Here is a 25,392-nt window from a genome sequence, read left to right as displayed (position 1 = left end):
CGAAAAGAACACTTGGGGATGTTAGGCGTCCCGGACTGGGCGTGCGTCACCACCCGGTCCATGGCCGCCCGGGCCAACCCTCACCCAGAAGAACCAGAATGGCCGGCGCCGCCGCCTCCGGTCGCCCCAGCCGAGACCACCGACCCTGACACCCCCCTCGAACCTGCTCAACCTTCCGACATCGCTAACCTTGACCAGTGGGCCCAAGAGGGGGGACCCACCCAAGAACAATTTCGCCGGGAGCAGAAGACCTGTCCCTCCCTAGAGGGACTCCGCCAACAAGCGCTCGCCCAAGGCGCAGGGGATACTTCCGGAACTCATTGGGTCTACTGGGACAATGATCTACTGTACAGCGAGCAAAGAATCGCCGAGCTGGGGGCCAACAGAGTACTAGCGGTACCCCTCCGTTTCAGAGACTTCCTGTTAAACTTGGCCCACGATGTCCCCCTGGCAGGGCACCTCGGACAAGATAAAACTTACAGCCGCCTAGTGACCCACTTCTTCTGGCCCAAAATGAGAAACGATGTGCACCAGCATTGCCGATCTTGCCCCACGTGCCAAGCCAGTGGGAAGAGCGGCCGCAAACTAAAGGCCCCCTTGCAACCCTTTCCAGTAGTCACGACCCCATTTGAGAGGGTCGGAATAGACATTGTGGGACCCCTAGACCCACGTACAAAACAAGGCCATCGCTTTATTCTGGTGCTGGTGGACCACGCCACCCACTACCCTGAGGCTATACCTCTCCGAACCGTGACAGCCCCAGTGGTCGGCCGGGCCCTGATGGGGATCTTCTCCCGTGTGGGGTTCCCCCGAGAAGTCGTCAGCGACAGAGGCACGAACTTTATTTCTAAATACATGAAATCACTCTGGCAACAGTGTGGGGTCACCTACCGATTCACGACCCCCTATCACCCCCAAGGGAACGGACTGGTTGAGCGGTTCAACCGCACACTAAAAGGGATGATCGGGGGATTGGAAGAGCCCCTCCGTCGCCAGTGGGATGTACTGCTGCCGTGCCTCCTCTTCGCCTACCGAGAGGTCCCACAAAAATCACTAGGCTTCAGCCCATTTGAACTGCTATACGGGCACCCAGTGCGGGGGCCGCTCAGCCTGATCAAAGAAGGCTGGGAGATGCCTCCGGCCAAGAACCCTCCAGACGTCTTCCGGTACCTCCTCACCCTCCGCAACCAGTCACAGCGGTTCAGAGACCTAGCAAAAGTCAACCTAGAGGCCAGTCAAGAGGATATGAAAAAATTGTATGACCAGAACGCCTCATCCATTGAATTCGAGCCGGGGCAACAAGTATGGGTAATGTCCCCCACAGAACCTTGCGCTCTCCAAGACAAATGGACGGGGCCCTTCAAGGTGATCGAGCGCAAGGGCCCTGCCACCTATCTGATCGATATGGGGTCCTCCCGGAACCCACTCCGGGTCCTCCACACCAACAGGCTGAAACCTCACTTTGCACGAACCGAACTCAGCCTACTGATGGCCACAGACAACGGGGCTGAAGACGACTCCGAGCCTCTCCCTGACCTCCTGCGGACCCAGGAGCAAGACGGCTCCGTAGATGGGGTCCGCCTCTCGGAGACCCTCACCAGAGAACAACGCCAAGAGTGCCAAGCCCTCCTGTCACAGTTCGCCAGCCTGTTCTCCCTCACCCCAGGTGTCACGTCCTGGTGTGTGCACGATGTGGACACCGGAGATAGCCCTCCTATCCGCCACCGGGCCTACCGCGTACCTGATCGGGTACGGGCCTGCATCCAGGCGGAAGTGGCCAAGATGCTCACGCTCGGGGTCATCGAGCCCTCAGACAGTCCATGGGCCAGCCCGGTCGTGCTGGTCCCCAAAGCAGCCGCCCCCGGAACCACCCCAGAACTCCGGTTCTGTGTCGACTACCGGGGCCTGAATGAGGTCACCCGGACGGACGCACATCCCATCCCCCGGGCAGATGAACTGGTCGACCGAATGGGAGCTGCCCGCTACCTCAGCATCTTCGACCTGACAGCAGGTTATTGGCAGATCGGCCTCACACCCCGAGCACAGGAACGTTCTGCCTTCTCCACCCCCGATGGCCACTATCATTTTACGGTCATGCCTTTCGGCATGAAAAATGCACCAGCGACTTTCCAACGGCTCGTCAATAAAGTCCTGGCGGGGCTCGAAGGGTTCAGCGCCGCCTACCTAGACGACATCGCTGTGTACAGCCACCACTGGACCGACCACCTCCACCACCTCCGAGCAGTGCTGCAAGCCCTTCAACGAGCTGGCCTCACGATCAAGGCCAGCAAATGTCAAATTGGACAAGGGTCTGTGACCTACCTCGGGCACCAGGTGGGAAGCGGCCTAGTGGCCCCTCTACAGCTAAAAATTGCTGCCATCCAGGACTGGCAGCCCCCTATCACCCAAACCGAGGTACGAGCATTCCTGGGCCTCACAGGCTATTACCGAAGGTTTGTAAAAGACTATGGAACCATAGTGGGGCCTCTCACGGAACTCACGTCAAAGACTCAACCAAAGAAAGTGAACTGGACCCCAGAGTGTCAAACGGCATTCGAACAATTGAAGGCCGCCATGTGTTTCGCTCCTGTGCTCCAGGCCCCCGACTACAGCCGGGAGTTCCTCGTCCAGACGGACGCCTCCGACCAGGGCATTGGGGCGGTCCTGTCCCAAGTAAACACCGAAGGCCTTGATCAACCCGTGGCCTTCATCAGCCGGAGGCTCCTACCCCGGGAGCAACGCTGGAGCACCATAGAGAGAGAAGCATTCGCAGTGGTATGGGCCCTCAAAAAGCTCCGGCCCTACCTTTTTGGCACCCACTTCCGGGTGCAGACCGACCACCGACCCCTGCAGTGGCTGATGCATATGCGGGGGGAAAACCCAAAATTGCTGCGCTGGTCCATCTCCCTGCAAGGTATGGACTTCACAGTCGAACACCGGCCAGGACCAGACCACGCCAACGCAGACGGCCTGTCCCGGTTTTTCCGCCTCGACGACGAGAGTCCCCAGGAAGATGGGTAACTCTCCCCGCCTTCAGCTGGGGGGGACGCATGTTGGACAGGCCACATGAAGGGCCGCTCTCCCCCAGCCCAACCAGGCCCGAGAGCCGCCACGACAGTACCACGCATCATCATTGTACACCTGCTGCCCTCTCAGGGCCCCTGCCTGCGAGGCAAGCTAACCTCGTGGGCCCGATCCCCTGCCGGCCCACGCGGCCAACCTGAACCGCCATCTTGGACACTTCACCACGAGGTCGCCTGGCCTCCGATCAACCCCGACCCTGGGCCTGGCCCGGCCTCAGACATCTCGGCACCACCATCCACCCAGGAGGTGAGCGGGCTACTTGGCAAGTCAATGGGAGAAAGAGGTGTCGATGGCTCCCCCCGCCAAGTGCCGCTCGCCCATCGCCTCCCCGAGCGCTGGCTCCACCCCCCTGCTGGGTGTCTGGAATCCCGCATCCCGGACCCCCGACCTCCAAGTGCGAGGGTCCGGACATCAAAGCACGCCAGCCCTATAACTGGGGCAGCTCCAGAGCAGGAAGGCAGTTGTATCTTGGAGTCGAGAGACGTAAAGAGGAACTCATCCTGAACAGACTACTGGCGCTGCCGTAGCTCTGTCCTGTGCACCATCATCCTGCCTGTTGGCGCTGCCACAGCCGTCGTAACCTTCACCCTTCATCGTCGTCCGGATCTGCTGGCGTGGCCGCGGACCGTTGTAACCGTCATCTTCATCGGGACCTGCAGGCTCCGCCGCGGACCGTCATCTTTCATCCGACCATCTCGGGACCTGCTTGGCTCCTCCACGGCCCGATCATCAAGAACGCCGAGCTCAAGGATTGAGAGCTATTTTTGGACTCACCGGTAACTAAAGACTGTCCCGCTACCCTTTTCCTCAACCAAAGACTAAGCTAGAGGGGACCCCTGCGTCCAGACCTCCTTGTACCATATCATCGTAACCTAAGAATTGCATATAAAGTCTCGTTAACCTTCAGTCTTGTGTGGTGTCCGTCTGTGGGGGGGAAGTTATTCATCTGTACAGTCGTTGGAGACGGCTCTCCCTGGAGACCTCTCCCCGTACCTCGGCCGACCCTCCCGGTCCGTCTAACAATATTTAAATGTTAATTATTAGTTAATTAACTTCTGTTAGACGGACCGGGAGGGTCGGCCGAGGATAGGGGGAGAGGTCTCCGGGGAGAGCCGTCTCCAGCGATCGTACAGACAAGTAACTTCCCCCCCACAGACGTACACCACACAAGGATAAGGTTCAACGAGACTTTATAAGCAATTCTTTAAGTACGGTAAAATGGTACAAGGAGGTCTGGACTCCGGGGTCCCCTCGGTTCTGGTCTCTGGATTGGGAAAGGGGTAGCGGGACAGTCTTGTTACCAATCGGATAGATGAAATAGCTCTCAATCCTCGAGCTCGGCGTTCTAGATGATCGGGCCGCGGCGGAGCCAGCAGGTCCGAGATGGTTGAAGGTAGCGACGGTCCGCGGCGAAGCCAGCAGGTCCCGATGAAGGTAGTGATTACAAACGGTCCGCGGCCACGCCAGCAGGTCCCGACGACGATGAAGGTTTCAGAAGGTTGCGGCAGCGCCAGCAGGTAGGACGATAGTTCGCTAGGCAGGGCTACGGCAGCGCCAGTAGTCCGTCAAGGATGAGTTCTTCTCTGCGTCTCTCGACTCCAGGATACAACTGCCTTCCTGCCCTGGAGCTGCCCCAGTTATAGGTCTGGCGCCCTTTGATGTCCGGACCCTCGCACTTGGAGGTCGGGAGGTCCGGGATGAGGAAGTCCAGACACCCAGCAGGGGGGTGGAGCCAGCGCCCGGGGAGGTTGGGGGCGATCGGCACCTGGCGGGGGAGAGCCATCGACACCTCTTTCTCCCATTGACCTGCCAAGTAGTCCGCTCACCTCCTGGGTGGATGGTGGTGCCGGGATGTCGGGGCCTGGCCAGGCCCAGGGTTAGGGTCGATCGGAGGCCACGCGGCCTCGTGGTGCTGTGTCCAAGATGGCGCCCAGGTCGGGCGAGTGGGCCGGTAGGGGATCGGGCCCATGAGGTCGAGATGTTCAGAGGCAGGGTTCCCAGAGGGGACGGAAAACGGGGAGTAGTGGCGTGTAACACTTGAGGAGCCGGGCTCGGGCCTGGTCGTGCGGGGAGGGAGCGAGCCCTTCATGTGGCCTGTCCAACATGCGTCCCCCCCAGCTGAAGGCGGGGAGAGTCACCCATCCTCTTGGGGACTCTCCTCGTCGAGGCGGAAAAAGCGTGACAGGCCATCGGCGTTGGCGTGGTCTTGCCCAGGTCGATGTTCCACAGTGAAGTCCATCCCCTGCAGGGAGATGGACCAACGTAGTAGTTTCGGGTTTTCCCCCCGCATCTGCATTAGCCACTGCAGGGGTCGATGGTCGGTCTGTACCCGGAAGTGGGTGCCGAAGAGATAGGGCCGGAGCTTTTTGAGGGCCCATACCACGGCGAAGGCCTCCCTCTCGATGGTGCTCCAGCGTTGTTCTCGGGCCAGGAGTCGCCTGCTGATGAAAGCCACTGGCTGGTCAAGTCCTTCGGGGTTCAACTGGGAAAGGACTGCCCCAATGCCATGGTCGGAGGCATCCGTCTGGACGATAAATTCCCGACTGTAGTCGGGGGCCTGGAGCACAGGGGCGGAGCACATGGCGGCCTTCAGCTTCTCGAAGGCCGCTTGACAGTCTGGGGTCCAGTTGACCTTCTTTGGTTGGTTTTTGGATGTGAGTTCCGTGAGGGGCCCCACAATACTGCCATAGTCTCTCACGAACCGCCGGTAGTAGCCTGTGAGTCCCAAAAAGGCACGTACCTCGGTCTGGGTGATGGGGGGCTGCCAAGACTGGATGGCAGCGATCTTGAGTTGCAGAGGGGCCACCAGACCGCTTCCCACCTGGTGTCCGAGATAGGTCACGGACCCCTGGCCAATTTGGCATTTGCTGGCCTTGATCGTGAGGCCAGCTCGTTGAAGGGCCTGTAGCACCTCTCGGAGGTGGTGGAGGTGGTCGGACCAGTGGTGGCTGTATACAGCGATATCGTCCAGGTAGGCGGCGCTGAATCCTTCAAGCCCCGCCAGGACCTGATTAACTAGCCGCTGAAACGTTGCTGGGGCATTCTTCATGCCGAATGGCATGACCTTGAAGTGATAGTGGCCATCAGGAGTGGAAAATGCAGATCGTTCTTGGGCCCGGGGTGTGAGGCCGATCTGCCAGTAGCCCGCCGTCAGGTCGAAGATACTGAGGTAGCGGGCAGCTCCCATGCGGTCGATTAGTTCATCTGCCCGGGGAATGGGATGTGCGTCTGTTCTGGTGACCGCATTCAAGCCCCGGTAGTCGACGCAGAACCGGAGTTCCGGTGTGGCGCCGGGGGCGGCCGCTTTGGGGACCAGTACTACTGGGCTGGCCCAGGGTCTGTCGGAGGGCTCGATGACCCCGAGCGTGAGCATCTTGGCCACCTCCTCTTGGATGCAGGCCCGTACCCGATCTGGTACGCGGTAGGCCCGGTGGCGGATAGGGGGACTGTCCCCAGTGTCCACGTCGTGTACGCACCAGGGGGTGACCCCTGGGGTGAGGGAGAACAGGCTGGCGAACTGCAGCAGGAGATCTCGGCATCCTTGGCGCTGTTCCAGTGTGAGGGTCTCCGAGAGTCGGACCCCGTCCACGGAGCCGTCTTTCTCCCGAGTCCGTAGGAGGTCAGGGAGGGGTTCGGAGTCCTCCTCGGCTCCATTGTCTGTTGCCATCAGGAGGCTGAGTTCTGAACGCACAAAATGGGGTTTCAGTCTATTAGCGTGGAGAACCCGGAGAGGGTTCCGTGAAGATTCCATATCGATGAGATAGGTGACAGGGCCCTTGCGTTCGATTACTTTGAAGGGCCCCGTCCATTTGTCTTGCAGGGCGCATGGTTCGGTGGGGGACATTACCCATACTTGTTGGCCGGGTTCAAATTCGATGGAGGAGGCAATCTGGTCGTACCACCTTTTCATGTCCTCCTGACTGGCCTCCAAGTTTGCTTTTGCCATCTCTCTGAATCGTCGGGTCTGGTTGCGGAGGGTTAGGAGGTACTTGAAAACATCTGGAGGGTTCTTTAGAGGGGGCATTTCCCAGCCTTCTTTGACTAGGCTGAGCGGCCCTCGTACCGGGTGTCCATACAAGAGTTCAAACGGGCTGAAGCCGAGGGACTTCTGGGGGACTTCTCGGTAGGCAAAGAGAAGGCACGGTAGTAGCACATCCCACTGGCGACGGAGGGGCTCTTCCAACCCCCCAATCATCCCTTTGAGCGTGCGGTTGAACCGCTCAACGAGTCCGTTTCCTTGAGGGTGATAGGGGGTCGTGAATCGGTAGGTGACCCCACACTGTTGCCAGAGGGACTTCATGTATTTTGAAATAAGTTTGTGCCCCGGTCACTGACGACTTCTCGGGGGAAGCCCACACGGGAGAAGATCCCCATCAGGGCCCGGCCGACTACCGGGGCTGTCACAGTTCGCAGGGGAACAGCCTCAGGGTAGCGGGTGGCGTGGTCCACCAGTACCAGGATGAACCGATGTCCTTGTGCTGTACGGGGGTCGAGGGGCCCCACAATGTCTATCCCCACCCTCTCGAACGGGGTGGTGACCACTGGAAATGGTTGCAGGGGGGCTTTCAACTTGCGGCCGCTCTTCCCACTGGCTTGGCACGTGGGGCAAGATCGGCAGTGCTGGAGTACATCGTTCCTCATCTTAGGCCAGAAAAAGTGGGTCACCAGGCGACTGTAGGTTTTATCCTGACCCAGGTGGCCAGCCAGGGGGACATCGTGGGCCAGGTTTAGCAAGAAGTCTCTAAAGCGGAGGGGCACCACTACCACTCGACTGGCCCCTAACTACGCGATTCTCTGTTCGCTGTACAACAGGTCATTGTCCCAATAGACCCAATGTGTTCCGGACGTATCCCCTGCGCTCTGAGCGAGGGCTTGTTGGCGGAGTCCCTCGAGGGAGGGACAGGTCTTCTGTTCTTGGCGAAACTGTTCCTGGGTGGGCCCCCCCTCTTGATGCCACTGATCCAGGCCGGAAAGGTCCTGAGGCTGAACGGGCCCCTCGGGAGTTTATTCTGGGGGGACGGCACGGTCGGTGTCTTCTACTGGAGCGACCGGGGGAGGAGGTGCCGGCCATTCAGGTTCTTCGGGTCGGGGGATGGCACGGGCGGCCATGGACCGGGTGGTGACGCACGCCCAGTCCGGGATGCCCAACATCCCCAGGTGCTCTCTCCTTTCTACGGCGGCCCACGGGGAGCTTTCAAGGTCATTCCCCAGGAGGCAGTCTACGGGGGCGTCATCTCGGACCGTCACTTTCAACATGCCGGAGACTCCTCCCCACTCGAAGGGGACGCAAGCCATCCGACATAGACTCTCCGAATTGTCGGCTGAACGGACAGGGCAGAGAATGTTCGGCAGGATCTGTTCTGGGGTTACCAGGTGACAGCGGACGGCTGTTACACTGGCCCCGGTGTCACGTAGGGCTTCGGCCCGGCGTCCATTAATGCTCACCCATTGACTGTACTTCCGGGTGTTGGCGGGTAGGGGGACCCGCGGGACCATGTCTCTTCCCCCTAAGCATGCTAGAGCCATGGCGGCTGGCTCCCATTCTTGGTGCTCTTGCTCATATTCTTCATGTTCCTCGGAGATTTGTTCTTCCCCCAGGGCGGCGGCAGCCATCTGGCGGGGTCTCGGAGTCTGGCTCTGTGGACAATTTGGGTCGTTGGCGTAGTGGCCGACTCGCTGGCATCGATGACACGTGACATTGGCTCTGTATCCCGGCCGCGCCGGGGTGTTGCCCCGGTTGGCCGGGGGTGGGGTGCTGGTAGCGGGGGCGGCCGGAGCGTTGTCCTTTCCTCGTCCTTGGCCCCCTCCTCCTCCTCGGGGACGGTGCTGACCGTGGTGGTTCCGGATCTGTTCATAGGACCCATTTCGGCCCACTCGGGTGATTTCCCACCGGTCAGCCTCGGCGGCGAGCTGCCGTGGATCAGTCAATTTGCTGTCGAGGAGGTGTTGCCTGAGCTCGATGAAGCAGTTGTTTGATAGATGCTCCCATACCATGAGATTGAAGAGTTGTTCGTAAGTTGTGACGTTGCTTCCTTTGATCCAACCCTCGAAGGCCCGGCTGAAATAGTTCACGTATTCCACCCAAGTCGTACCCGGGATTCGGGTGCAGTCTCGGAACCTCTGGCGGTACATTTCGGGTGTGAGCCCATAGCGGGTGAGGAGGGCAGCTTTCATGTGGTCATAGGAGGTCATCAGATGGTCTGGGAGCTGTAGCAGGGCATCGCGGCCCTCATTGAGGAACCTCCCCCATAGACCGGCTCCCCAGTCGCTTCGATCGATCCGGTGGGAAGTCATAGCGATCTCGTAGGCCTTGAACCATTGCTGGATGTCGTCCTCTCGGAAATATTCTCGAACGACATCCTTGGGGATGTGTACCTTTTTCTCTGTTGCCCCTGGGGTGCGAGGTTGCTCGGGCACCCCTAATTCTTTGTTCTGTTTGCGTAAGTCTATCTCAGCTAATTTGCGCTCATGTTCATATGCCAGTCTCTTTTCCTCGAGCTCTCTTTGTCTCTGTTTCTCTTCCCGTTCTTCTCGGAGCCGCAGATGTTCTAGGTTCAGTTTCTGTTCGGCTAACTTGAGTTCACCATCCATTTTGAGCCGGGCCATTTCTAGTTCATGTAGTCGGGTTCTTTCTCGTTCTTGGATCTCGTCTTGCGAGAGACCCGGTCTTCGCTCCTCGGGAGCCGTGGTGTCTTTTTCTGCTGCTGCGACATTTTGGTCCGGGGGTCTGACGGCCCCGGTTTCTGCCCAGGACTCAAGGGCGTGCTTGAAATCGTCTTTAGTACTTAGACCGGTGGTAGCGATACCTAGTTCAATGCAGAATTGTTTCAACTCACGATGGCTGTATTCTTCCAATTTCTCCATCTGGAATTTCTCGGTGGATCCGCTTTCTTTGGTTGTCATTGTGATTTCGTCGTGGGGTGAGCTACTCTCTGTACGATTATGCGGTGATTCGGATCGCGCCGCTGGCCACCAATGTTAGACGGACCGGGAGGGTCGGCCGAGGATAGGGGGAGAGGTCTCCGGGGAGAGCCGTCTCCAGCGATCGTACAGACAAGTAACTTCCCCCCCACAGACGTACACCACACAAGGATAAGGTTCAACGAGACTTTATAAGCAATTCTTTAAGTACGGTAAAATGGTACAAGGAGGTCTGGACTCCGGGGTCCCCTCGGTTCTGGTCTCTGGATTGGGAAAGGGGTAGTGGGACAGTCTTGTTACCAATCGGATAGATGAAATAGCTCTCAATCCTCGAGCTCGGCGTTCTAGATGATCGGGCCGCGGCGGAGCCAGCAGGTCCCGAGATGGTTGAAGGTAGCGACGGTCCGCGGCGAAGCCAGCAGGTCCCGATGAAGGTGGTGATTACAAACGGTCCGCGGCCACGCCAGCAGGTCCCGACGACGATGAAGGTTTCAGAAGGTTGCGGCAGCGCCAGCAGGTAGGACGATAGTTCGCAAGGCAGGGCTACGGCAGCGCCAGTAGTCCGTCAAGGATGAGTTCTTCTCTGCGTCTCTCGACTCCAGGATACAACTGCCTTCCTGCCCTGGAGCTGCCCCAGTTATAGGTCTGGCGCCCTTTGATGTCCGGACCCTCGCACTTGGAGGTCGGGAGGTCCGGGATGAGGGAGTCCAGACACCCAGCAGGGGGGTGGAGCCAGCGCCCGGGGAGGTTGGGGGCGATCGGCACCTGGCGGGGGAGAGCCATCGACACCTCTTTCTCCCATTGACCTGCCAAGTAGTCCGCTCACCTCCTGGGTGGATGGTGGTGCCGGGATGTCGGGCCTGGCCAGGCCCAGGGTTAGGGTCGATCGGAGGCCACGCGGCCTCGTGGTGCTGTGTCCAAGATGGCGCCCAGGTCGGGCGAGTGGGCCGGTAGGGCATCGGGCCCATGAGGTCGAGATGTTCAGAGGCAGGGGTCCCAGAGGGGACGGAAAACGGGGAGTAGTGGCGTGTAACACTTGAGGAGCCGGGCTCGGGCCTGGTCGTGCGGGGAGGGAGCGAGCCCTTCATGTGGCCTGTCCAACAACTTCCTACCCTTTACCCCTACAAACACAGCATCCTGCAACTAAAATGTAACTCAAATAAATAGGTATAGCACAATTCAGGTAATTGATAATCAATTGAATAATCAACAAGTAATCAATAATTGTTACTTAATTATTATTTCATTAAATTCCCACTCTATACCCCTACAAACCCAGCAGCCCACAGCTAAAACATAACAAAGCCATATAATTATGACATGATTTACATATTTAACATTCAAATAATTATTCATAAAATGATCATTAATTATTATTAATTATTACACAATTAATTCCCCAACATATACCCCTAATAACCTAGCAACCCACAACCAAAATATAACTAAAATAAACCAGTTTTACATAATTTGCATAATTAATACCAATCACATAATTAGTTACACATTATTAGTTAATTAACCATTAGTTTTTGCTTAGTTAACTTCCCACCCTATGCCCCTACTAACCCAACAAACCTCTAGGACACTATAAATTTCTATTAACAATAACACCAAAAGTACTAAATCACTTACAATTTCTAAATATCTTTGTAACAAATCATAACAATGACACAAACAATAGTAACTCAAAATCATTGTATGAATTAAAACACATTAACATAATTAAAAAGTAATATGTTTTACAAATATATTATTGAAAATTATATTAAAAACAACAATATTCTTAACAACGTTATTACTTACCTAAAAAAAACATTCTTGCAACGATATTTTTGCATCACAATATTTGTGTGTCCCAATATGTTTTTTCCCGATATTTGATTCTCTCCATATTTACAACTCAATATTTTGTCTAAACACCCTTCCGTACAGAGTGTTGAGATGAACAACACTTGCAAACCCTTAATAAGACCTAATGTAAAAAATATATACAAAGTGCTAGCATATGTGACACAAAAAATAACTCAAAAAAGATACATAGACAGAAGTAAGACACCAGTGGTTACACAATGTTAATCAATCACTAACAAACTGCCTGCCAACACTAACCATGCATTCATTACCTCAACAATTACATCTGCTTTCATAAACCTTCCAGACACCTCAGCTCACCCGGACATGCACAAATCTCACACGTACGGAAACGAGATCTGACTGTCGAGCCTTCTCTTACATTGCTCCTAAAGTGTGGAATGATCTGCCTCCTCCTCACTTCTTGAATTCCAAAAGAAACTGAAGATCTGGCTTTTCGAGTAGTCGCACTAGGCTCTAGGTATGCCTAGATTGGCACTTGCTCAGTGCCATAATACCCTCCTGGTTGATGTTGTACTTTACAAGTCTGCACATAATCTAACCTAACCTAACCTAACCTAACATAACATAACCTAACAACAACCAACTAACAGCACCATGGGTGAACCATGAGAAACCATCATGAATGGTGTCATAAGACTAAAGCTAGTAGCCAGATACGGAAAGTGCATAATCGTTTAACAAGTACCGGTGTACAAACTCATTATAAGAAACCAAATTGAAAGACATGCAGTTTAGAACAACAGTATAAGAATATGTCCAATAAGTCAATGCTCCAAAAGTAAGTCAATCATGTAAATACTCACAATCCAGTATCAAATCAAGCTCTTATTCTATATCAAGGAAAAGACTATGACAGTGTGAAGCCAATGGTAAAATGACCATAAATATATGGACAAAAAACTACAATTCTTTCCTACAAACAACCTCATAGTTGGATGTAAGAATATCTTAGGTCATAACCACTCACGTTCACCTTGGACTGGGAGGAGGAGTGCCTGAGGTCACTAAGCAACTGATCATGTATGATCCCCACTAAGAAGGTGCTTACGATGCATGTTACTATTGAACTATTGACAAGTTGGATTTATTGGAGTTGGACTAGTTTTGCATACAATTGCAATTCAGAACTTGCAATGCCAAGTGATACCATTATGGAACTGCTGTTTTTTTCTTTTTCCTACATACTTTTTACAATTAGAAGCAATAGCACATGCCATGTGGCATAAACGTAAGAATGCCAATAATGCGCCTTGGATGAGGTTTTAGACCCAAGCCCCACAAACCTTTCTGACAGATCTGGTGAATGGACCAAGTCATTGGCATAAAAAAATCTACTAAGTTTTATATCTCTCAGGGTTAATCCAAGGGAGTTAGAGGTTTCATGACTACAGTGTTTCACTTCTTGCTTATCTTTGAAACAGTCTGTCTTCATGCTACTTATGTTCAAACGCCATTGTGTCTGGCAGTACATTTCTTTAACTAAGACACACAAGTTTCCTTCTTACCATCTTTGTGTGGGTTTTTCTGGTTATTTCTTCAAGATGACAGGGTAGCTCAGCGCATTTAATGCTCTCTGCTGCAAAATGCAGTGATCTAAAGGGCACAGTGTTATTTTCTGGTAAGGGGGCGCATCTGTCCATGCATCTCAGGTCCAGAAAGTGGGTAAAAATAGCATATATTGGTTACAATATTGAGAAATAGCAGATGTGGTATAAAGCACTGTATAAAACATGAATGTGCGCATTTACCGTTGATTATACTGTGACTGGCTGAAAATTCTGGCTTTGGCTCTTGTTGGGATGGGAATGTCCACTGCATGGTGTGCAGTTGTGTTCCCATACCCTGAGTACCAGGCTTTGTGTATCTGGTATCCTGACTTTTGAATTTGTACCTAGCGTCACACTAATCTAGTGTGTGCACAGATGTCTTGGCCTGCCCCTTTATAAGACTGAGGTCCTGGACTTGTCCTGTGACCTAGAGGGGCATACAAGACGTGCTGTGATTGATAGACAGTGAACTATTGTCCCTGTCACCGACTGTTGTTTGATGCTGGCACTCTGGCTATGCTGGTACTACTCGATCTGTCAGCCGCATTCAATACTGTCTCCCACTCCACCTTTCATCAGAGACTTTATGAGATAGGTACATATGGAAAGGCCTTATACTGGTTTAAAGATTTTCTAGGAGATAGAACCCAAGCGATCTCACAATACCCTTTCAAATCTCGAACCATGAATAAAGGGGTCCCTCTAGGATCCTCTTTAAGCCCTACCTTCTTTAATACCCATAAGGCCCCTCTTGATCAGATTGTTAGTTCCTGTGGCTTTGATAAAATATCTCATGCAGATGACATCCAATTAATTATCTCCTTTGGTCAAGATCCGGAGACAGCTAAAATCAGGTTTATTGACTTTATGAAGAAGGTCGCAGCCTGGATGACTCGCAACAGTTTACAACTAAATGAAGACAAGACAGAGGTTTAAAAGGAGTGGCCACCACAAACAAAGAAAATGCACCATATTAGCCTGAATGCACTGCCCCCAGGGCAGCCGCGAACTCACGGGGCGGAGCGGCCGCTTTGAAGCTGGTCTGTCTTTCACTGTGCAGGTGGCAACCTGCCTGCACTTTTAGGGGGGGATTAGAGATTCCCTTGCAGGCGGGTGCAGTGAGTGATTGCACCAGCCTGCAAGGGGATGTCTGGGGGTTCATAGGACCCTCCCCACCCCCCCCACCCCCACCAGAGGGCTGCCATCAGCACTGTCAGTGCACCTCCTGACAGCTTCTTTGCCTCTGTGCCTCTGTCTGTAATACAGCGAGGGTGCAGAGGCAAAGGGATTCCCTCATTTGCATAGGGTCATGCTCCCATGCAAATGAGGGAATGCCCTCAGATAATATCGCTGGTGCTTTATGTGCACCAGCGATATCAGTATTACAGAAGGGGATGCACAAGCTTCTGCAGCACCTTCTGCAATACCGGGAACTTTAGTAAAACAGTCCCTTGGTGCCGGCCTGACTGCCAGCATCCCAGAGGTGAGGGGACATCACCTGAGTTTGACCTCTTGCTGGAAGAGTTGTACACCTGCCCTGAAGCACCAAGAAGGTTGATTCCTTATTGAGGGAGAGAAAGAGCCTACCAACCCTGCATGACTGTTTAGAAGGAGTAGGAGTGAGGTGTGGTATGTCCCTAGTGTCTGAATGGCACATAGAAGAATTACACTGAGGTGAGCAATCTGTGGACCTGGTTGTCCTTGGGTCTGTAGTCTCTCTACAGTGGCGGGAAACATAAAGATTGAGACTGTGATTGCCAAGGCCTGTTGAGACTGTGATCGTGAGTCAAGTGAACCGGCTGTATGTGGCCAATTTATCATGTGAATATTGGCCTGTTCAATGTCCCATCTTCACCGTAGTATTGGGCTATGTATGGCTACAGCATTATCTGAGTATTGACCTGTGCGTAGTCGCTTCATCACCAGCATATAGGCCTATGCATGGATGCATCGTCATCAGCATATCGGCCTGTGTGTGGCTGCACCATCAACAGTTTATCAGCCTGTTCATGGTCATGTTGTCACCAAAGACCGCAGCAAAACCATTAGAATCAGCCTGTGTAGGACTTCAGTTGTCAGCCCGTGCAGGGTCTCAACTGTCGGCAACGCACCAGGTCTGAAAACTGCAAGGAGCCAGAAGTAATTCCAAAACACATCTGTAGTTCTGCTAGCCAGTGGTGCAACAAAAGCCCCTCATAACCTGCACATTGTGGGAGGGGCTCTGGGGGCCCCTTCTGGCACTGGCAGGCCCCTGGCCTGAGAGCTTTGGACTTGGTCCGGAGCATGAAATTAAATGAAATTAAATGAAAAAGGTATTTAATAAAGCGCACTGCGGCCAAGTGGCTTCCTGGCGCTGGGGACCTGGTCAGGGCTCACAGAGGGGATCAGGGGAACCTAAGAAGGAAAAGCCTGGGTGAAAAGGAAGGTTTTGAGGGCCTTTCGGAAATGGGTGTAGATGGGGATGGAACGAATGTGAAGTGGAAGACTGTTCCAGAATTGGGGGCCAAAACAGAGAGACGAGTGCCACCAGTTCTGGATTTGCGGAAACGGGGGATGTGCAAAAGAGAGAGAGAAGAAGAGCGAAGGGTACGGCTGGGGGCATGAGATGAGATTAGGGAGGAGATATAAACAGGGGCAGAGCGGTATTGAGCTCGAAAGGCAAAGCAGGCTAATTTGAAGAGAGATCTGAAGCGGATAGGGAGCCAGTGAAGGGATTTAAGAACAGGAGTAATGTGAGAGGATTTGGGAAGGGAAAGGATAAGGCGAGCAGCATGAGGGTACCCTTGCATGTACTCTGCAGGGGGGTCTCACGCTTCATTACGCCACTGCTGCTAGCTGGTGCTGGTCTCTCAGAGAGGAAGTGGCGAGTGTGCTGAAAAAAAAGCTGTGCTGCTGCCCCAAGGACTTATCCACAGCATGTGGTAAGAAATGCAAGATTGAGCGATTAAAAGGCTCAGTACAATTCTGGCAAGTAGTGAAAACGGCAGCTGAGCTCTAATCATATTAATATCTATTACCCTGAGCGGGCGGACCACCTAGGTCATTGGGGGACTGGTGGAGATAGCAGATAGAGACACAGCACTGCCTGACAACGGCCATGGACACATAATTATATTCAGGGCCACTGGAATTATGCGCTTGTGCAGCAATTTTCTCATAATTATAGATTTGACGCAATTCCCACATAATCTATCCTATGACGCATAATCTGCTGCAGATTTTAACAAAAAAATTGTTTCCAGGTCAAACGGGTTCAAAAGTTACTAAAAATTGAGTGAAAAGTGTTGTAGTGTGCTGGAAGGTACTTTGCAAAACTGGGCTGGTCACCTTTGTTGATTATTGCTATATTTGGGCATTAAACTGGTACTAATGAGGTGGAACCAATGCCCAGACAGTGTTACCAAGTTTAAAAATGTCTTAATAATGAAGCAGTACTATTACACAATCTGCCGCGTTATGCTGCATGATTTGCCTTTTCTTGCCGCATAATTTAGTCAAACCTGCAGCATAATTTGGCCCTCTCCTGCTGCATGATTCTAGTGGCCCTGATTATATTTTGATTGTACAAATGTGTAGTATGACATTCTATCATGCAATAAAGTACTTTTTTCATGAAAGATAAGCACTGGTTTGGACATTCATTCATTTATTGCGCTTTCGTGTGGTTGTTAAGCTCTGAGCTTGGGCATCCTCACACCACCACCCTGAGAAGTCTGTGCCTTCTCAGTCACACGTGCTGAAGGAGAATTACTTGGCTCTTGTACAAACTGGGACCTGTTCACACGGTGAGCCTAATCCTCAAAATCTTTGCCAACCATGAAAATATTTGTTGGGGCAGCGACTACCAAAATGCCGTCTGTGCCTAGTAGATCTGGGTCACCACTTTCAAAGAATAAAAACTGGTTTAAAAAGTTGCCCTGTGTTCCCCACTGTCACCCTCCCTCCTCTCAACCCTCCCCTCCTATGATGAACTTCTTCAAGTGAGTGAAGAGGAAAGAAGGAGAAAAAATGTGTGAAAAGGGATGGTGGAGCCTCACGGGAGTAACACCATGGAGGCCAGCAGGATGGTACTCGCCTGCTACCTAGGTTCTCATCATCAGCGTCCACCACACCAAACAGAAATTGTGATAGTGCACAAAAGAAGAAAAAGAAAACTGGACAAAGGTGCTAGAATGTCAAAGCCTGCCTGTACATCAAGACAAGTCTGGTGTACCGCAGGTCTAGACCCAGAGAAAGGACTTAGTACACCAAATTCTTTGATGCATCTTTCCTAATTTAAAACCGAGCTAGACCCCACTGGCTAATGGACCTTTATTCAGTACTGTGTGTCTGCTCATATAAAAGCCAACATGTTTCATTGCCCACGGGTGACTCACGGCAATTTCTTCAGGGCGTGGGTCTGTCACTCCACCCTGCACCGATAATCTTATTTTGTTAGTGTTCCTGCAGAAGACATAAGTGGAAATCAGCGCAAGACCATCAGTAGACACTAATTTTCTTTAACTGGCAATGTGTTAAAAAATCCCCCAGCAGATTGTCATAATCAATTTACCGAGATCAGGCCCTTTGCAGGCATACCTGTACCCTCATGCTTATGTGAGTATGTGCTTGGTCCCTCTCTCACTGATTGTCACTGTGACTGCCGCCGTCAGTCGTGACCTCATTTGGCGTGGAACAGAAAATCAGAGAGAGAGTGACCAAGCACCTACCTACGTAAGCATCAGGGTACAGGTATGCCTGCAAAGGGCCTGATCTCGGTAAATTGATTATGACAGGTATGGGGGAATTTGAGGGATGGTGCTGAGGAAAAATGAATTATTTATTTTATTTTCCCTCTGCATCGTCCCTCGAAATCCCCCCTTACCCGGCCCCATTGCCCCACCGCTGTTACCTGCACAGAACGCGGTTCATCAGTGGCTAATGGCCTCAAATCCAATGCTTAATTTGTAAATAAATAAGTGCCAGGGCTCTCGTCAGGAGACCACTGCAGCTTGCACCACACATTGCCCCTGCCATGCAGCCAGTGATAGTAACAACAAAATTAATAACCATCACGCTCCTACAAGTGTGACAATTCAGACTTTTCTGGGCCTCTAAAGCTGTAAAAAAAAAAGGGCCTGGGAGGCAGGTAATAGTGTTTTTTAATAATTGTCTGTTGTTGTGGTCATCTGGGCCAGCGCCCCCTTGTGGCAGACTGTCACAAGCGCTGGTGTCAACAATTAACTGCTGTGCCAAGCACTGGAAACCACCGGCTAAAATTAAGCAGGGAAAGGAAGACCAGTAGTTCCTGTTTGCACCGTGGCCACCAGATTGGAGTCTAGCAGCTCTTCTGAAGGGTTTAATTCTCGCTAATATAAATCTGAATTTTCCTATTTAAGCTGGCATGAAAATGTAATTTCTTCAGCTAGTTGCTTACTCAATTAGAAGACCAGATGGCAATAATTAAATTACCCAGATTTCTTTCAACTGATAAACTACTGAGAATGTGAAATATGATCTAAAATTAAAACATTATATTTGCAGAGGAATTTCCCACGTGCTTTAGGGATTCTTTACTTTAAAAAAAATAGTCTTTGAGGTTCCACTAAATATTTAAGTCAAAAACCAATCAGAATCTTCCCGAGAATAATTAAATTACCCCAAATCTTCTTTCTGCTGATAAACTACTGCGAATGTAAAATGCGATCTAAAGTAAAATCATTAAATATATAGAGGAAGAACTTTAGCAACAACGGAGAAAGAGTGGGTGACGAAGTGGATGTCTCGGTTCAAGACGTGAGAAACTGACTAGATAGGAATAATAGAATAAGCTGCCATTAAAGAGTGATACACTGAGAATGAGTGAGGAAATAATAGGAGAAAAGGAAGGATGTGAGGAAGAGTGAAAGGAGACACGATGAAGGGTAGTGGTAAGTGGAAGAGAGAGGAGGGGAGCTGAGATGAGGGATCAGAGAGAAAGAGGCAGGCACTGGGGAGGAATTCGTGGGGGGACAGAGGAAGGAAAAAAGACAACATGCATTAGAGAAAGACACGAGGGAAGAAAAGAAGGAATGCGTGGAAGAAGAGAGAAATGAGAGGAAGAGCACAGAAAGGAATAAAAGAGTGAAGGGAGAAATTAAAGGCCGAAGTGAAAGAGAATAAAGAGGGAATGCAGACAGGAAGATTATTGCTAGAGAAAAGTAGCAGTGAGAAGAATGAGTAGAGGAAGAACGGACAGAAACAAAGGACAAGGAAAGGAAAAATATAGAAGGTGGAAGAAAAATAAGAGAAAGTAAGACTGGTTTTAAAAAAATGTAACGGAGGGGGAGAATTAGGAGGGAGTGAGGGATCGCCGAGGACAAAGACGGAGGCGTGATTGAGGTGATCGAATTGCAAGGCAGAGAGGAAATCTGCAAACTACATTTGGCCAGGTTCTAGGGAAACAAATATTCATCAGAAATGAGAAGGAAACTAAGCTTCATCCAGTGGGGAAACAAAAAGCACAGCTGCCAAGTATGTTAGTTCTGGGCAGGAGCTTAGGCAATGCCCTAATAATTGCTCGAATCCGCATAGAGCCCATATTTGTACACTCCTTGAATGTATTAACAGGATTTGCGCTCTCTGAATAAGTTATCAAAGTTTACTGTGCCAGCCTCCTCGTGAACAGGCTTGAGCCAGAGGGAAAGCGGCGTATGCATATGAGCAGACCATCTGCTATGAAGGTCTGCTGCATTCTACTTACACGAGGGTCCTCTGCATTCAGTTTAAACATATAATGCTTTGGACATTGGGTTACTTATCCAGGTCTGTCGGTTCTGTGGAATAATGGCTGCACTCCAGGTATCTGTGTTCGACCTCCTGGTCACAGGCGCACAAAGCTTGTCATGTTCCCAGATTGATAAAAGGAGAACCTTGAGGTCGGGAACAGTAAACACCTGTTCTTCGATGCCAGAGTACCTCAAAGGGTCAACCGGCGCTTCACAAATACACAATATGTTCCAACTCCACCATACAAAACCATGCCAATTCTACCAATGACATATACAAGTCTAGACAACAACTGTGAATAATGGGGATGTTTTTCACTGAGGGGTTCTGTGCGGCATCAGATATACAGCTCGAGTTGTCTATGATGTCACTCGGAACCCATATTTAGGAGGGTTCTTTTTCATCCCTCCTTTCACCCTTGTTGAGTTACCTCCAAATTATTGGAGTCGCATCCGGTAGATTTCCTGAGCATCAAAAGGACATTTGAAGCCTTTTCAGAGAAGAGGAACCCTGGCAGGTGCTTCTTTATCCCCTCGAACTGGATTATGATCATTTAGAAAAGACCGCTGGAAATCGAGGGAAAACTGAGGGGGAGTCTCTCCTCTGTGGGTGGTACAGAGAAGCCCTCCCCACCCCTTAAATTAGTAAACACACTTAATAATTGGTACTTTACACTCTGTCATTATTTATTACTCCTCTTCAAAACACCTTTATTAAAACAACTATAAGTATTATAACAATTCAGCTAGACAAAGGTTAGATACACCCCGATCATATTTCATCGCGTACTCCCATCCATTTAACTCTTTCAAGGCTCGCTCAATAACAAATATACTCTCTTTTTCATAAGAGAGAATAGTATGGACTCATGGTTACCTCCTCGTGCCTGTCACCTGTGGCAGTCCAGTCTTCCTAACATGGCAGGCACGTGCTCTACTACAACGCTGTCTGCTTTGTGTCCACGCTGTATACCCTTGCCCATACAGATGAGTTATACACGCGTCTCCAACACTTGCTGCTCATCTGTTATTACACATTCAGTCTTCTGCGAATCACAGAAGCTCAGCCATCAACCACCACACTTGAAAACAAGCCTGATTTCTAGGTTCTGGGTGACAATGTGTGACTTTAGAATATTGGAGTTACAGTTTAGCCCTTATGGGCACCAGCACACATTTTAGTCCCTGGATGTAGGCTTGATTGCCAGAGGCAGAATATAAATGAAGCCGAGTCTATTTACGCTTGAAACTAATACTAGGCAGGGCACAGTATGAATCGAGTCCAGTCTATTTACATTTGAAATAAATACCAGGCAGGGAGGGATGCCCTCTTCAAGCAAGCTGTGAATATAAATATACTGAGGCCCTTATTTTATCACACTCGAGGGTGGCCCTGCTGCCTTGGGTGTGAGGTCACCCCAGTCATCAATGGCAGCCGCAGTGCTCATCTCCTCACGAGCAGCCGCCTCTTGCAGGAAGGCCTGCCCAGCAGATACAATGCCAACCCACCCCTCACCCTGCATCGAGCGGGCACAGCACGGAGCAGAGTGCGGTCCAACCTATGGCAAAGGAGCTCTCTGGGTTGCATCGGGCACTCACTTCCATTAGCTTCAGCACCTGAAGAGTTGTACAAAGCCTTGCGTTGTGTTGTAATTGCAGTTGTATAGCGCTTCCTAACCCCTATGACGTGCTGAGAAGCTTTGGACTACGTAGCACACTACTCCTTGCTCACAATATCTATGTGTATTCCAGTACTAGGGCACCCGAGAGCAAGCACAGTGTGCTTACACTCTGACCTGCTGTGCACCCTAGGGTCGAAGTACTGAGACATCCACAGAACGTTAACAATGAATATACGCATCCAAGTACTGAGACATCCACAGAACGTTAACAATGAATATACGCATCCAAGTACTGAGACATCCACAGAACCCTAACAATGCAGTCACATCCCGGTACTGAGACATCCACAGACGCGCATCCCAGTACTGAGACTTCCACAGAACCCTGACAATGAATACGCATCCAGTACTGAGACTTGTGCAGAAAATGTACTATGCACGCGCATTCCAATACTAAGACATCCAGAGAACTCATACAAAGCAGGCTTATCCTAGTTTTGAGACATCCACAGAACTCCAACAGGTCACGCACATCGAAATACTGAGACAAACTGAGAGTACTGTAACAAGGCGAACTCATCCCAGTACTGAGACATGCACAGATCTGTCACAGGGCACGCCCATCCCAGTACTGAGACCAGCACAGAACTCAAATAATGCACACACATCCCAGTACTGAGACGCACAGAGCTCTCACAGTGCATGCTCACCCTTGTACTGAGACATGCACATAACTCATACAATGCACGAGCATCCCAGCACTGAGACATGCACAGAACTCTCACAGTGCACGAGCATCCCAGTACTGAGACATGCACAGAACTCTCACAGTGCACGAGCATCCCAGTACTGAGACATGCACAGAACTCTCACAGTGCACGAGCATCCCTGTACTGAGACATGCACAGAACTCTCACAGTGCACAAGCATCCCAGTACTGAGACATGCACAGAACTCTCACAGTGCATGCACGTCCCAGTACTGAGACATACACAGAACTCCTACAATGCACGCTCATCCAAGTACTAAGACATGCACAGAACTCATACAATGCGCGCTCATCCCAGTACTGGGACATGCACAGAACTCATACAATGCGCGCTCAACCCAGTACTGGGACATGCACAGAACTCTCACAGTCAGCCTCGGATTGGTAACGCGGGCACTTGTCTGAGTTCCTGCTGTGTGCCGCTTTTTTGAGCAGTCTGGGGCCGATTTGGGCAGTGTCTCTATTTTTGGAATACAGCCATCGGCCCAGTGGGTGGCTGCGTGGCCTCTCTCCAGGCAGAAGGGCGCTCATTACCACTTCCCCCCACCAACACCGCCGGTCCCCCACCTCCGGTTTAGCAACAGGCAGAGGTATCACTCCCTTTGTCTCGCTAGCCGGCCCATTAATGTATGCACATACTGAGCGGGGCAGGGGGCCTCAGTAGAAGTAGCCTCACTTGTTTTCAGGTGTGTTTCATTAGTATAAACTAATGCGTGCATTTTTTTAAGCCCCCCCCCCCCCTCCTTCTTTTTAATGCAATTACGCAGAAGCAGTGATTTGAGGAATGGCATTATGCAAATGTGGGCCGATTTTTTTTGTGTGTGCCCGGGCCGATTTTCAATCCCAATCCGACCCTGCTCACAGTGCATGCACAACCCAGTACTGAGACATGCACAGAACTCTCACAGTGCATGCACATCCCAGTACTGAGACATGCACAGAGCTCTCACAGTGCACCTCTGTTCGGACTGACAGCAACTGCTGGAATCCCAGTACAACAGTCGGCAGCGGCCTTATTTATCAGTTTGGAACAATGCATTCCAGGTGGGAACTAGAGCAAGTCTCGCGTTCCAGTAAGTTAGCTCAGAGGGTTAAGGTGTCTCCTGCACCGACTGCAGGTTCACCCTGTCAGTCCTGGAAAAGCAGACTCACCTTTGGCTTTTCATCCATCCGCACTTAACAAACTAAGTACCATTAGACACAGCAGTGATAGCCCGTTCTTAATGGCTGCAATGTAGTTTACTGCACCAGCGCCGTTTCGCCGGGGGCACCCCGAGAGATTTTATAAATCACTGTATTCAAAGGGACACAGTCACTTCCGATCATGCTTTCGGGTCTCTGGGTGTAAAAAGAGCTTAAACTGGCAATAGTTCAGTGTGTTCAGCTCATGCCAGTGTGCAGGTGATTGGCACTCGTTGCAGTGGGGCATTTTTATAAAAGAGGAGGTGTAACCTCATAAATTCACCTTCACTGGGGCACCAATCTAAAATGAACCTTCACTCCAACTCCCGCGCATTCCTACAGTAACCAACCCGTGCGAAAAAAACGGCCCTTGCACCTTAGGACTTGTGGCACAAATGACTCCCAAAGCAGTTCCATCTACCTGAGAGCCACTGGCCTGAACTACAATCTAGAATAATAAAAGGCGTGGAGCACCACCGATTGGTTTTACCGCCACCCAGCCGCCACTAACAGAACAATATATCTTGTCAATTGAAAAATAGCCAAAGCAACACTCCGCTGCACCCATTAAACAAGAAGTCCCGTTTAACTGCGCCGCCATTTCGAAACCACGTGCTTTGGAATATTTAGGTCCAGTCAGTCGTGCTGCCGGGATCATAACCATCGTTGGTGCACCTGGGCCCGTGGCCCGTGCGTCTGCGGGGCCCACTACAGCACAGCCGGGGGCCACTGGCCTATTTTAGTTCCCATGACACTTACTACTGCATTGCACCGCCAAGGCATGCGCACAACGGGACACTCTCCTCACACAGCCCTGTGGCCTTACCTGCTCCTCCAGTCTCCTGAACCTCTCGAAGAAAGGTTTCCCCTGCTTCGGGCCGGCGTCCTGCTGGAGGCTGCTCTGCACGGCCATGGCCAGCAGGGCCAGGGCCGCCGCCCCCGCTCCATTCCTGCCGGGTCTCATCTTTAGCGGGCTCCACAGGTGGGACTGAGGCGGCCTGGACGGTCTGTGGACAGCTCTGTGCGCGTCTGCAGTGTGGGGGGGCTGTCACATTCCTCCACCTACCTCCCCGTGTCCGGTCCTGCAATGCCTCTCTGTCACTCTTGACTGTCCCTAACCTTTCCTGGCCTCTCTATTGGAGCTCTTTGCCAGTTCAGCTGAACTGCCCTGTGGTCGGTCTCTTCGTGTCTGTCAGCTCAGAGCATGACGTCCCCCCTCTCGCCAGACGCCCTGCCTCGCTCTGTCTGATTAATTGCCCCTCTCCGTTCAGCAGGTGCCCCTAGCTGCTTCTCTGGACCCCCCCAGCTCACTGCTGCCCCCTCTGTCTGTCTTTGCTCGCTCTGTCGCCCCCCGTCTCCGCTCTGTAAACTCTCCCGTCTCTGCCACCTCACTTCTGATTGATTGCCACCCCTCTTTCTTAAGACGAGAAGCCCCGGTACCTCCCCCCTCAGTAACAGGAGGCACACCCTCTCCCCTAAATAGATGAGATTTGCAGGCTTCCGACGCATTCCTTCACCCGCCGCCAATTATAGCCATGGGAACTTGACAGCGGAGCTGTCCAGGCGCCCCCGGGGTGGGTCAGTCAGACGGAGCTGGCCTCCAGCGCACAGCGGCGGCCTCCTCCCTCTCCCTGGGACAGCAG

At 51.8% G+C, this 25,392-nt stretch overlaps 1 protein-coding gene across 2 annotated transcripts in view; it reads right to left on the bottom strand.

The window, feature by feature from the left end:
- PTX4 (pentraxin 4) overlaps positions 1 to 25,131 on the bottom strand; it is a 102,486-nt gene extending 77,355 nt beyond the window's left edge. For both annotated transcript variants that reach the window (XR_015300695.1, XM_086941379.1), the window contains exon 1: positions 24,576 to 25,131. Coding sequence is in view for 1 of the 2 variants with exons in the window: in XM_086941379.1 (XP_086797505.1) it covers positions 24,576 to 24,713 (138 nt within the window). In the remaining variant the exon portion in view is untranslated. The remainder of the gene's footprint in view (positions 1 to 24,575) is intronic.
- Between the last annotated feature and the right edge of the window lie 261 nt (positions 25,132 to 25,392).

Source organism: Lissotriton vulgaris, chromosome 10 (genome assembly GCF_964263255.1).
Source record: "Lissotriton vulgaris chromosome 10, aLisVul1.2, whole genome shotgun sequence".
Classification (NCBI taxonomy): domain Eukaryota; kingdom Metazoa; phylum Chordata; class Amphibia; order Caudata; family Salamandridae; genus Lissotriton; species Lissotriton vulgaris.
This window is presented reverse-complemented; position numbering and strand designations above follow the sequence as displayed.